General features: G+C 52.3%; 4 protein-coding genes across 4 annotated transcripts; 2 read left to right on the forward strand and 2 right to left on the reverse strand.

Annotated features, from left to right (window-relative positions):
- Positions 1–560: 560 nt before the first annotated feature.
- On the forward strand, positions 561–5,199 carry E0L32_006200 (uncharacterized protein; the record flags this gene model as incomplete). The annotated part of the gene is made up of 2 exons (XM_031140807.1): positions 561–2,960; positions 3,007–5,199. The coding sequence occupies 2 exons, from the start codon at positions 561–563 to the stop codon at positions 5,197–5,199; spliced, it is 4,593 nt and encodes a 1,530-aa protein (XP_030995181.1).
- A 916-nt stretch (positions 5,200–6,115) lies between these two features.
- On the reverse strand, positions 6,116–7,108 carry E0L32_006201 (uncharacterized protein; the record flags this gene model as incomplete). Its single annotated transcript, XM_031140808.1, has 1 exon — positions 6,116–7,108. One exon carries the CDS (start codon positions 7,106–7,108, stop codon positions 6,116–6,118), a length of 993 nt encoding a protein of 330 aa, XP_030995182.1.
- A 624-nt stretch (positions 7,109–7,732) lies between these two features.
- On the forward strand, positions 7,733–8,114 carry E0L32_006202 (uncharacterized protein; the record flags this gene model as incomplete). Its single annotated transcript, XM_031140809.1, has 2 exons — positions 7,733–7,936; positions 7,989–8,114. The coding sequence occupies 2 exons, from the start codon at positions 7,733–7,735 to the stop codon at positions 8,112–8,114; spliced, it is 330 nt and encodes a 109-aa protein (XP_030995183.1).
- A 764-nt stretch (positions 8,115–8,878) lies between these two features.
- E0L32_006203 (uncharacterized protein) lies at positions 8,879–12,701 on the reverse strand (the record flags this gene model as incomplete). Its single annotated transcript, XM_031140810.1, has 5 exons — positions 8,879–10,307; positions 11,015–11,492; positions 11,550–11,632; positions 11,685–12,456; positions 12,506–12,701. 5 exons carry the CDS (start codon positions 12,699–12,701, stop codon positions 8,879–8,881), a joined length of 2,958 nt encoding a protein of 985 aa, XP_030995184.1.
- Between the last annotated feature and the right edge of the window lie 177 nt (positions 12,702–12,878).

Consider the following 12,878-nt stretch of genomic DNA (forward strand, 5'->3'; position numbering starts at 1 on the left):
TGATGTTGATGGGTCTTTATGCATCATGGGTGTATCTTGACTTGAGCAGTCCCTACAGGCTGCGAGTTTGGTATCAGCATTTGGGGGGTTAAAAAGCAAGTCAACAAGCCCATAGGAGCCATGTGTGGGTTCTACGAAGCGGTCAACAAACCATCTTTTTTTCTTGCGCACATTTGCCCATTAATCGGGTATTATGTGCGTTACGCTTGGTTCCTAATGGATGCGAATGTTGGTTCTCAGATTCTTTCTTGACCGTGGCTGGTTGCACTATGATGTCCCTTGGAATGACTGGGGAGCAAATCTCCGCGAGCACCGAATGGCAGAGCAAACGAATCATCGATCAGCGATCACGTGGGCCGCTTCAGCTCATGTGACGGTGAGATGCATGCGCCCAACCGTTGGACTATTTCTGCCTGATCCCTTTACGGGCCTGCTGATGACACAGCCTTGTGCGGGGTTGACATATTTCACCGCAAGAGCAGTCCGTGTGCCGACTCGAACTGTGACGGCCAGTTCCATACCAGGGTTGTGCATCCTGTGTACTAGCACTTGACAACACGATGCGTCTCTTGCATCTCGACGCCGACACTGGGGCCATCGTTCTGACTGGTGATCTCCACAAGAGTATCCCCAGATATGCGATCCTTTCTCACCGATGGGGCCCCGAAGAGGTCACGTTCCAGGAGCTCAACGATGGGACCGGGTTGAGCAAGAGTGGCTACAAGAAGATTCGCTTCTGCTGCCAGCAAGCGCAGTCTGACGGTATTGCTCATTTCTGGGTTGATACCTGTTGCATTGACAAGAAAGACGCTGTCGAGCTACGCGAGGCCATCAACAGTATGTTCCGATGGTACCAGGATGCTGCCCGTTGCTATGTTTATCTGGACGATGTCAGCTCTTCACCACTTCATTCAACCGAGACTTGTAGTGAGCCACCCGTCAAGAAGCAAAGGCGAGGGAGCACTACCACAACTGCTGGTCTTATTCAGTCAGCTGAGGTCCCGTGGCAAGAATCACTGCGAGAGAGTCTTTGGTTCAAGCGGGGTTGGACGTTACAAGAACTGATCGCACCGGTATCTGTGGAATTTTTCTCCGCTGAAGGCACGCGACTCGGCGACAAACACTCTCTGGAGCAGCTGATCCATGATGTGACGCGCATCCCATTACCCGCTCTGAAAAACTGCCAGCTTTCTGACTTCTCCATTGACCAACGGTTATCGTGGATGGAAAACCGAGAGACAAGCCGCGAAGAAGACCTGGCTTATGCGCTCCTCGGCATTCTCGGCGTTCGAATGCAACTGGACTATGGGGAGGGCAGAACGTCAGCATTCAATCGACTACGTAAGAAAGTCGACAAGCTCAACTCAGACCCCAGAGATCAATTGTGTCTCAGGGATTTGCGTATCACAGATCCGCGCGACGACAAGAAACGCATCGAGCAAATGAAAGGCGGCTTGCTCATGGAATCATACCATTGGGTGCTTGGCAATGAAGATTTCGAGCAGTGGCGCAGTGAGAGCGGTGGCCAAATTCTGTGGATCAGGGGAGATCCTGGAAAGGGCAAGACAATGCTTCTCTGCGGCATCATCAACGAGCTGAGCCACTCAATCGAATTGACTGGTTCCAGGGACGAACTTCTGGCTTACTTCTTCTGCCAAGCCACGGATGAGCGCATCAATAATGCTACTGCAGTGTTGAGAGGCTTGGTATATATGTTGGTTGAACAACAACCAATTCTCGTATCACACGTACGGCGGAAGTATGATTCGGCGGGGAAACAGCTGTTTGAAGACGTCAATGCCTGGACCGCCTTGACCGAGATTCTCAGCAGTATCCTAAAAGATCCGAACCTACCGAACACCATTCTTGGCACAGATGCACTCGACGAATGCGGCACCCCTGGATGCAAAGATCATGGAGACACTGCACAACTCCAGATCTCCGGACAGCGCCATGAGCAGTCTACGGACTTGTCAAGACTTATTGAATTCATCACTAATCACTCGAAACTTTCGAGAGTGAAATGGGTCATTTCAAGTCGGAATTGGCCGGAAATCGAGGAGCACCTCCTTGCTGCAACAGGGAAGGTATCACTCTCCTTGGAACTGAACTCTCAGTCTATCTCCAAGGCGGTCACGGCCTACATCTCTGACAGAGTTGAGCGGCTTGCGGATTTGAAGAGATACGGCGACGAGCTCCGTTGCACCGTTCGCGACTACTTCCAGTCTCATGCACAAGACACTTTCTTATGGGTAGCCTTAGTTTGCCAGGATCTTGCCGCAACGTCCAAACGAAATACACTCTCACGACTGCGCGCAATTCCATCGGGCCTCAATGGTCTCTACCAGCGGATGATTGACCAAATCGTGGCATCCGAGGATGCTGAGCTCTGTTGTCATATACTGGCTATTGTCTCAGCTACAAAGCGACCCATCACAATCGATGAGCTAGGCGCTCTCTATGATTTCCCGCCTGATTCCCGCGATGACGATTCATTGGCAGAGGTAATTGGTCTCTGCGCTTCGTTTCTCACACTTCGGGAACGTACAATCTTTTTCGTGCACCAGTCAGCGAAGGACTTCCTGCTCCAGGACGCCAGGGACATCATCTTTCCATCTGGAGTAACCGAGGTGCACTCTTCGATTCTGGCCAATTCTCTCAAAGCCCTGTCTCGCACACTACATCGCGACATGTATACCGTTGGTGCTCCCGGATTGCCAATTGAAAAGATCTATACACCGGACCCGGATCCTCTTGTGGCGGTACGATATTCTTGTGTTCACTGGATCGATCATCTCGACGACGGCGGCAACAAGCGTCTGAACAAGGTCTTCCAACATCACGGCATTATACATGACTTTTTCAAAAAGACGTACCTGTACTGGCTCGAGGCGCTCAGTCTTGTCGGAAGCATGGAGAGTGGAGTGCTCTCCATGGCAAAGATCGAGCGATTGGCCCTGGTAAGTTCATTGGCCTGGTGGTCAGAGCTATACTGACATCAAGTAGGAGCATGAACCTCAGCCTGCACGCTTGGTCGAGGATGCACGTCGATTTTTTCAAACCTTTAAAAACATCATCAAGACGCATCCTCTGCAAACATACGCTTCAGGTCTCATCTTCAGCCCATTTCAAAGCCTGACAAGACAAAATTTCGTGAAAGAGGCGCCCCAATGGGTCACCAACCAGCCACTAGTACCCCAACGCTGGAGTGCTTGTTTGATAACGCTGGAGGGCCATAGAGAGAATATCGTGGCAATCGCTTGGTCAAGCGATGCGGCGTGGCTTGCGTCAGCTTCTTGTGACGGCGAAATTAGACTCTGGGACTCTACCACCGGCGGATGCCAGATAGTGCTTGAGGGTCACGGTCGTTCGCTCCATTACTATTATCAACTCATCATTGCTTTTTCAAGCGATGGAAGTCAGCTCGCTGCGGTTTACCAAGACAATACCATCAAGATCTGGGATGTCATGGCTGGCAATCGTGAAACAGCACTCAAGGTTGACACGACAGGCGCTAGGGCATTGATCTGGTCAAGCGATGGTACTCAACTTGCGTTAGGGTACGCAAATGGGGCTGTGAGGCTCTGGGATCGTCTGACAGGTCAATGCAAGAAATCACTTGGACTCAGCACTGCCAACAGCGATGAGCACATCAGCTATACGACTGGACATATCGCATGGGCAAGTAACGGCGTCCAGCTGGCATCGATATCAGCTTACAAACATTGCAATATCCAAATTTGGGATATGAAAACTGGTCGATGCGAGAGAATCCTTGAGAATCCTGAATCGGTCTCATCAGTTGCATGGTCACGCGATTGTTCACGAATTGCATTAGGGTGTTATTTTGGGACTGTCAACGTCTGGGACCCATCAACAGGCCAATGCAAGATTACACTATCTCATGGTATAGGCCCGAGAGTTAGATCGATTGTGTGGTCGAGCGACGGCACCCGGCTTGCATCGGCCTCTTTAGGTGTCCCCGTGAAGATCTGGAGCACTGTGGGCGGCCGATGTGAAATGCTACTTGGCGGCTATTCTTCTGGCACACAGTCAGTAGTATGGTCAAGTGATGGTGCACGATTGGCTTCGGTTCGTGATGGTGACATCACGGTCTGGGCTGCTTCAGCTAGCCAGGACGACGATAGGCTTGAGACTCAGAATGGCTGCGCCAGTTTGGATCGTTGTTTGGATCAGTCGCCGAGCAGAGACGCCCTGCAGTCCGACAAGTTCGAGATGGCCAGTCATGAAAGTCCAGCTGAGGAGGATTCGTTCAACATCACGTCGCCGATTAGGTCGATCACATGGTCAAGCAATAACACTCAACTTGCAACACTCTCGGGCTATAAGACCGTTCAAATCTGGGATGCGACGACCGGTAAATGCCAAGCAGTATTCAAGAGCCATGAAGATTTAGCCATGCCTTTTGCATGGTCGAGTGATAGCAAGCATCTTAAATCATGTTCCGTCAATGGCAACATCAAGATCTGGAATTTAGACACCGGCCGTTGCAAAGAAACAGTTTTAGATCATAATCGCGCCCTACGGACAGTTTCATGGTCAAATGATGGGACACGGCTTGCGTCCGGAGAGGGCTGGGGCAAGATTTGGGATCTGTCGACCGGCCAATGTGAGAAGACGCGGTACGGTGATGAAGAGTTCACACGATTGTCATGGTCTGCCGATAGTACTCGGCTCGCATTAAGCTTTTATAACACTATCGGAGTCTGGGATTCTCGGACCGCGAAGTGTACGATGATTCTTGAGCATACAGGCTGGGTAACTTCCTTGGCATGGTCCAGCGATGGTGCTCGGCTTGCATCAGCCTCCGATGGGGGGATCAAGATTTGGGATCTCTCAACAAGGCGGTGCTTGGCAAGATTCGAGGGCTTATTGACTTACTGCGAGTTTCTTCAGTTTGACAATGACGTGACACAACGTCTACACACAGCCGCCGGAACTATAGATTTGGGATCTTGCGCGATGCTTGGAGAACAGCGCACTTCCTCGCCCTCTTTCCTGGGGATCGGTCTGAGTAATGATGGAAGTTGGGTAACATATGATGGACGGCATATTCTATGGCTTCCGCCGGAGTATCGGCCAGTTGAGTTGGCCATTTCTGGAGAGCGCATTGCCATCGGCTGTGAGTCTGGGTGTGTTCTTATTATCGAGGTTGCGAAAGAGTTAATCCCGATTTAGAAACATGTTTACTGAGTCTGTTTGACTCTTGTCTTCAACCTCTCCATATCATCTATAAGCACTGGGTCCTTCATTAGTCTTTCAATAACCTTCATCTGGCATATCTAGACAAGTCGAGCGTTGTTGGTTATTCATACACGGAAAGTGGCATCAAATTGTGAGCTTAAAATGCACTGCGCTAGTCGCGGGTGATATGGGTAATGCCATGAGATCCAATTTGAACCTTTCTATAGCTAGTGACTATCTTGACGATGATATACCTGGAGGACAAGCTCTGCTGAGTAAAAAAGAATAAAGACATTTGAAGACGGCAAAAAATTCCAACAGAATATATGCCAATATCGAGCAAAAACAAAAACCATGCCCGAACACAGATTTGAACTGTGGACCTCCTCATTACTAGTGAGACGCGCTGCCAATTGCGCCATTCGGGCTACGGATAGAGAGTTTTATTGCAGGGATTTCTCATACGACCATCAGTAATGCCCATCAGAATTTAGTCCACAAAAGATGCCCACAGTAACGCTGTACCTACATAATGCATGCTTAGGCAAAATCCCTCACAGACGCCCGAATGGCGCAATTGGCAGCGCGTCTCACTAGTAATGAGGAGGTCCACAGTTCAAATCTGTGTTCGGGCATCTTCTTTTGCCTCGCGTCTCATCATATTTTTTTCTCTCCTATGCCCGCCCGTCTTAGCATTTCCCTTTGCCCCTTTTTGGGCATACAAATGTCCAATGGCTGGAGCATAGACATCGTTATTCATATTCTTGAAATTGTTTCCTGTCGTTGAAGTGCAAAATAGCAAGCCGATGCTGTTGTTCAAATCGATTCTTCCTTGATCTCTCTTAACTCTACACCAAACTGTCTTAGAATGCTGAAACCTCTGAACCAAGCATTTTAGATAGGACGCTCCTCATGGCCCTCCCCCGGAAGCCGAGGTCTGTATCACTGTGCGCATTATCACGTCCTGGTCAAAGTTTCCTCCGCATAACAGAATAACACTAGTCTGGCCGACGAGCTTCTGTACGACACAATTGAAACCAGCAAGAGCAAGAGCCGCAGAACCCTCCACCATCATGCCCTCCTCCAAGGCAAGCGACCGTAGTGCCGTTGCAATCTCCTCCTCTTTACAAACCAGGACCTCGTCTACCACCTCCATAGCAAGTGGCAGCGTGATCGAGTCCTCGTCCATACCGCCAGCCACAGCATCAGCCAGCGTCTCGAGGTGCTCCGTCTCGACGACGCGACCGGCGGCCATCGACGCCGCGAGTGCCTGCGTGTTGGCCGTCGACACGCCGTAGATCTTGGTCCGCGGGTTGAACGCCTTGACGACTGACCCGATGCCGCTGATGAGCCCGCCGCCGCCCATGGAGATGAAGATGTTGTCTACCTGGGGGCACTGCTCGAGGATCTCGAGACCGGTCGTGCCCTGCCCTGCCGCGACGTCCGGGTCGTTGTACGGCGAGACGTAGACGTACTCGCCCGACGCGGCGAGGCCCCGCGCGTGCCGCTCCGACGCGCCGCACTCGGCGCCGTGCATGATCACGTCGACGCCGCCGTAGGCCCGGATCTTGGCGAGCTTGGCGGGCTGGACGTTCTCGGGCACCACGACGGTGAGCCGGCGGCCGAGCTTGCTGGCCGCCAAGGCGCAGCCGATGCCGAAGTTGCCGGTCGAGGCGGCGATCAGGGGCGTGCCGTCGGCCGGGTGCGCCGAGATCTTGGCCGTGGCGCCACGGACCTTGAAGGAGCCCGTCAGCTGGAAGTTCTCGGTCTTGAAGAGGACCGTGGCACCCTGGGCCTTGCCGGTCGTCTTTGCGGGTAGTAGGGGCGTCTGGTAGATGTGAGGGCCGATGCGGGTCCGGGCCTGGACGGCGTTGGCTGCTGTTTCGAGGACGGTTGGGCCCATGTCTATGTTGGGTATTGTGAATCAAGAAAGTGGCTTGGCGTTTTGGGGCTGGCTTGCTGGACGGAACGGGATGGAAAGGAGATCTAAGTTGGAAATCTCTAATTACATTTTCATACGAGATTTGGATGAAAATTTCACTCCGGACTTGGTAGGTTTATATCCAGGTCTGACATGGGCTTCGATGTTAGTCATAGTTTGATATTGTACGAGGGAGCGCCGATCAAAGGGCGTACAGAGGTAATTCAAGCATTACGCTGGCTGGGGAGTCAACCTGTCTCTGATTGGCCTGGACGCCATACTTGCCTGAAGCAGTTTAGGTTGTGCATGTTAGCACGCCATTGGCTGGATCGCCAACTTGGCCTGAAAGGGTTGCATTTGTTCAAGGCGGAAAAAGATGGAGATGGCTCTGTAATCAAGAGAAGGAAGTAGACAACAGGGGAAACAAAATGGGAGGACAGAGCAGTTATGTTGGGCGACGCGTGACCGGAGGGCCGACGATCAGAAATCCCTGGTGGTCTTGGCCATTGTGTTCAAGTATAAGTTGACCGCATTTCTCACCTGTGGCAAAAGAAAGAGAAATGAAATTGAAACTCTACTTGAAGTTATCGGGCATTTATCTCCATCATGTTTTCCAAAAGAGCAGTCTACACCGAGAAGGGCCCTGCGCCCCTGGCTGGAATCTACAACCAGGCGATCATCGCCAAGGACATGGTCTATTGCTCGGGCGTCATCGCGACTGACCCTGCCACTGATGACCTGGTCGAAGGCGATATCAAGGTCCACACGGTGGGTGAAACAGGATTCTCTATTCTTGCAGCCGGCGCTGATGTACGAGGGGAGATAGAAACAAGTCATCGAGAACCTCACGAGAATCTTGGAGGCGGCGGGCACCGATATCGACAATGTCGTCAAGGTGACGGTGTACCTGTCTAACATGGAGGAATTTGACGCAATGAACTCGGTCTACTCGCAATACTGGGGCAATGTCAAGCCGTGTCGCACGTAGGTCTGCCCCATTGGTATCCTGACTTGGGCTATTACGAATTACTAACCGAATCATCACTAGTTGCGTAGCGGTCAAGACTTTACCACTTGATACAGATATCGAAATTGATTGCATAGCAGTAATTCAGCATGAAATTGTGTGAAACCATCAGGGATGATAGCAATAGTGTTTCCATTAGTCTGCATGCTGAATAGGAAGCGCGGGTCTCACTCGGTGAACACCTTGCCCCAAAACAGTCGAAGTGGAAGGTCAGTTTGTTTGGAGCTCAATTTCCGCCTGTGATTGGCCACATCGCCTGGGCAGCCTAATGAGGAACTTGCTTCCACCGGAACTGACGCCGAATGAAAGCGACAATATCGATTCTTCTCCGAAATGCCTAAGTAATCAATTTCAACGTGATTCCTGCCATAAACAAACTCGACCTAAGGCGGGGAACACCCGCTTCAACTCCCCTCCCACTAGACTTGGTGCAACAAGCTGGCACGTCATCTCCTGCATCTCGGGCACTAGTAGATCACTGCCTTGAGTATGAGGGTTTGTTGATCGCGCTTAACTATCTCTTTTACTTCAAGGCCCGTGATAGACCACATATCGAAAGGGAGCGCCTACGGTCTGAAGAAGAGAGGACGATGATACAAGGAGTTGAGCGTCTCTGGAGGGACATTCAGAGGTTGTTGTAATAGCAACTTCGCATCTATACCGTTATGACCATAAATAACTAGAATAGATTTTAGACAGCGCGGCGCTCGGAAAAGAGCATTAAATCATAGCAGAACTAGTTCAAGACCGCTGCTTTCAGCAAACAGACCCCATGTAGACGGTGCACCATGGGACCAGTAGTCTGTCATGAAATTGAGAGCTTTTAGGGGGTTCCCGCAGCCGTTTGCAATCATGGCATGCAGTCTGGCGATAACAAAAGACCGTTGGGCATCGGTTATGGTCTCGCATGCGGCGGTGAATAGCGGCCACAACAGCCCGGTATTGATCATTGAACGAGGGTCGATATTTCCGAAAGACTCGATGACAGAGTCAACGGTGCGTTGGATCTTTGGATGGGATTGGGGAAGGCCGTCTACGTGCCGATAAAGACAGATGAGTGCTGCATCGGTGAACGCAGCATGGCTGAAATACAATTCTGTCTGTTGGACATTCTCATCAAGTGGGACTCCCGGAAGATCAACGATGTGCTTGAGATCATGCAGCTGCGCCTCCAAAGACCGTGCACGGAAGGTGTCTACTGTTGGAGTGGGACCTTCGCAATCTGCCGGGCGACCGTCTGTCAAGTTCTCAGGAGAAGAACGTGGCGTTGCAACACGAGAGCGCGCTTCATCCGCAAGATCGCAGATATCGTTAAGAATGGTGATCAGATCCAGGGAGAAGCCGGTGGTCAGGTCGACCTTGGAAAATTCGGGCGCAACCTTCAACAGCTGCTGCCACGCAACCGCAGAAGAGTCCCTCGAGCGGCCCGGCAGCGACAGCCTGGCGACGCGGTCCATGACGAGAAGCTGGACAAGCCATTTCATGCTTACAGACCACAGAGAGGCCGGCTCGTGCTGGATACCAGCCCACCGGGAGATCTGGATAGCACCCTCCAAGTGCTGGCGGTACGCGTTCGGATCGCCGGAGCAAAGACTCGTGGTAGCGAGCATCAGCGCCGCGGCCAGTGTGCCTGCATTGTTCTTGGCGCCGGCTTTTGTGATGGCCCTGCGCAGGCTCGAAAGGCTCTGTAGCGCCGCTGCAGCCGCGGCGCTGTGGTCGCCACTGGCGTTCTTGAGGCGTGAATGGTTGAGCGAGCCGGCGGCGACCATGGCGTCGAGCATGCAGGGCTGTTCTTCGGCCAGGGGCACGACGGTCGCGAGCACGGTGGCCGGCTGGAAGGGGAAGTAGGTGCGGGCAGTGTGGGCGACGAAGTGCTGAAAGAAGAAGCGGTGCTTGCCTGCTTGTAGTTCCGGGAACATGGTGAGTCGCGTATCGGACAGAGATGGCTGCTGTGTCGCGAACAAGAGTCCCTCGGCCCTCTTGAGTGCATGTATGTTTTGTGTGCTCGCAAGTCCGCCCTGCCCTGGCTTGATCAAGTCTCTGCGGACGGCGGCGCCCGGGGGGAGCACAGATGAAATAGATGATCCATCATCCTGGGTCTGTGGTGAGGATGAGCCGCATATGACAGCACCAGGTCGCACTTTCTGAGCCGAACTGTCGGCAAATTTGGCTTGTACGATGCTCAAGTCATACGAACATAATCTTGGGAACTTCGAGCAACGCGAGCAGACAGGCCTCTGCTCGTTGCACTGATATCGTTGTGTGAGCAACTCCATCCCGTGTCTGATTTGACTTGATCCATCCTACCTTTACTTTCTTCCTCCGGCATTCAGTGCATCCCGTTCGGCGTCTGTTCCTCGGCGTCGACATGGATGGTCATCTCGTCAAGAAGCGGAAAAGTCCCCACAGGTCCACGGCTGGGGTTTCGAGAACAGAGATTGATATCGTTGGATTTAAGTGAAGAGTGGAGCTGGTACCGAGAGCCAAGATGTCGCCGACAAACAGCTTGGCGTGGCGTTGAATTAAATTACTCAGCACAGCCGTCGCCATCATTCGGCACTGAATCCCGCTGGGCCAGAGAGAGTTTAGTGTCTGCTGGAAGCTTCCTGGGCACACAATCTGATTCAAGCAATTCAGCCGGGGCTTGGCGTTGAATCAATTCAGTACATCTGAATAAGCAAGGAAAGTCAGGAATATCACAGCGCTGGCTAACCGACAAGGAGCTTGTCTACATAAAATTCGCAGCCTCGACCCTGCTCCCGGTTGGTGTATCCCTCAAACACGCTTCAGCTCAGGAATTCTCTTCCCTGGCCGCTCTAGCTATCTGAGTGCTTGCCTTTCTCGGGTTCTTCGCCTCAAACACGAGATCTAGTTCTTCCAGAGTGCGGCCCTTCGTCTCGACGAAAAAGAAGTAGATGAAGGTAAGCTCGAACAGGTCCCAGAACACGAAGAAGACATAGAACCAGTACTTGATGTTGGCCAGTGCCCTCGGCGCCACAAACGTGTTTAAGAAGCCCGCCCCTCCGCTGCAAATGTGGAACACGCCCATCCCCTTGGCGCGCATGTCCATTGACAAGACTTCGGTTGGATAGCAAGACTGCATGGGCGTGAAGCCAAACGCAAAGATGGCGCCAAAGATGAAGATGAAGGCGATGGAGGCGCTGCTTGCCGCCTTGTCACTGTGGTCGTGCTCGTAGACGGCTGCTGTGGCGGCAACGAGGGCAAGGGCCACGGCCATGCCCAGGGTGGTAGAGAGAAACATCTTGCGTCGCCCGGAGAGGTCGTGGACTCTGGCACCGCATGTTGATGCGATCCAACCGCAAATGGCATCTGTGCGCACTTTGTGTGAGGACCAGATGCTTCAATTTTCACGAGAGGAGGAACTAGTGATCTTACAGATTGCATTGAGCAGAAGCTGCATATTGACGTTGACGATGCCGATATTCTTCAACATGATCGGTAGGTAGTATGATACAACGCTGCGTGGAATGAGTAGACTGGTCGATGTGTAGCGGCATGTGGTGTACTCACTTGTTTCCAGAGAACTGACCAAACCAGGCCATTACGCAGGCAATCATCAGTCTGTATCGTCTCGCCCGAGTACTGAAGAGAGGCTTGAGATTGTACTGTTCGCGGATGTTCGTCATGTCCTTCCCAGTGAGTGAATCTGTGATCTGGGACATTTCCAAGTTCACAAGCGGGTGATTCTCATCGCCATTGGCATGGTAATATACTAGGATTTCGCGAGCCTCGGCATACCGTTCCTTGGCTACCAGCCATCTCGGGGATTCCGGTACAAAGTAGATGCCTAGGCAGATCAAGCCAGGGCAAGCCATTTGCAGCCACAAAGGTAACCGCCAACTGAGGTGCGAGTTTGAGAGGTGCAGGTTGGTGCCGTACACTGTAAAGGTTGCCAGAATACTTCCCAGGTAGTACAGGGTGTTGTAGGTTCCGGCAACACTGGCTCGATATCGAGGAGGAGCCAGTTCGACACAGTAGAGGACAGCAGCTCCTGCACCAATTGTACCAAAGAAGGACAGGAGAAATCGGGCGGCGATGAAACTTTCGAGGGTCGGAGCAGTCGCCGTGAAAACTGAGGCCGCTACTACTCCAAAGCTACCGAGGGCGATGGACCATTTCCGACCGATAAGGTCATATAATACCACGGCGAGGGACGCGCAAATTGTGCCAATTTGGTAGATGGAGAAGACCAGCCCGGTTGAGGTTGGAGCGGAGTTCAGCCCGTAATAGTCCTGGAAATTGCCGATGGCGTTGATTGACCCCATGAGAGATGCATCGTAACCTCCCAAAGTTAGCTCAATTCGGGTACCTCTAAAGAAAGACTAACTCACCAACCATGGTGGATGCGAAGTAGATCAGCCCGCAGCACAAGTAAAGGCGGATATGGCCTTTACCCAATGGGTTTGGCAGATCGCCATGGACAGCGAGCTGCTCAGCGGCGTTCCCCTCGAAATGTGCGGTCTTACTGTCCTTCTCGTTGTCGAGATGGCTGGCCTGGCCAACAGATGGCCTCGCGTCTGGGGTCATGTTGAAAGTTTGGACAGTTGAATAGGCAAGATTGAGAAGACTGAAGCGCGGAAAACAGCAGTGTTTGAACAAGCCGGGCAAGGTCAGCTCATATGTATTATCCGATGCATGCCTGACGCATATCGACAGGATGCTAACCACCTCCCCAAACAGGAAGGGATCCTCACCCCAACTCCG

Source organism: Thyridium curvatum, assembly GCF_004353045.1.
Source record: "Thyridium curvatum strain D216 chromosome Unknown NODE_34_length_383523_cov_77.689754, whole genome shotgun sequence".
Classification (NCBI taxonomy): domain Eukaryota; kingdom Fungi; phylum Ascomycota; class Sordariomycetes; order Thyridiales; family Thyridiaceae; genus Thyridium; species Thyridium curvatum.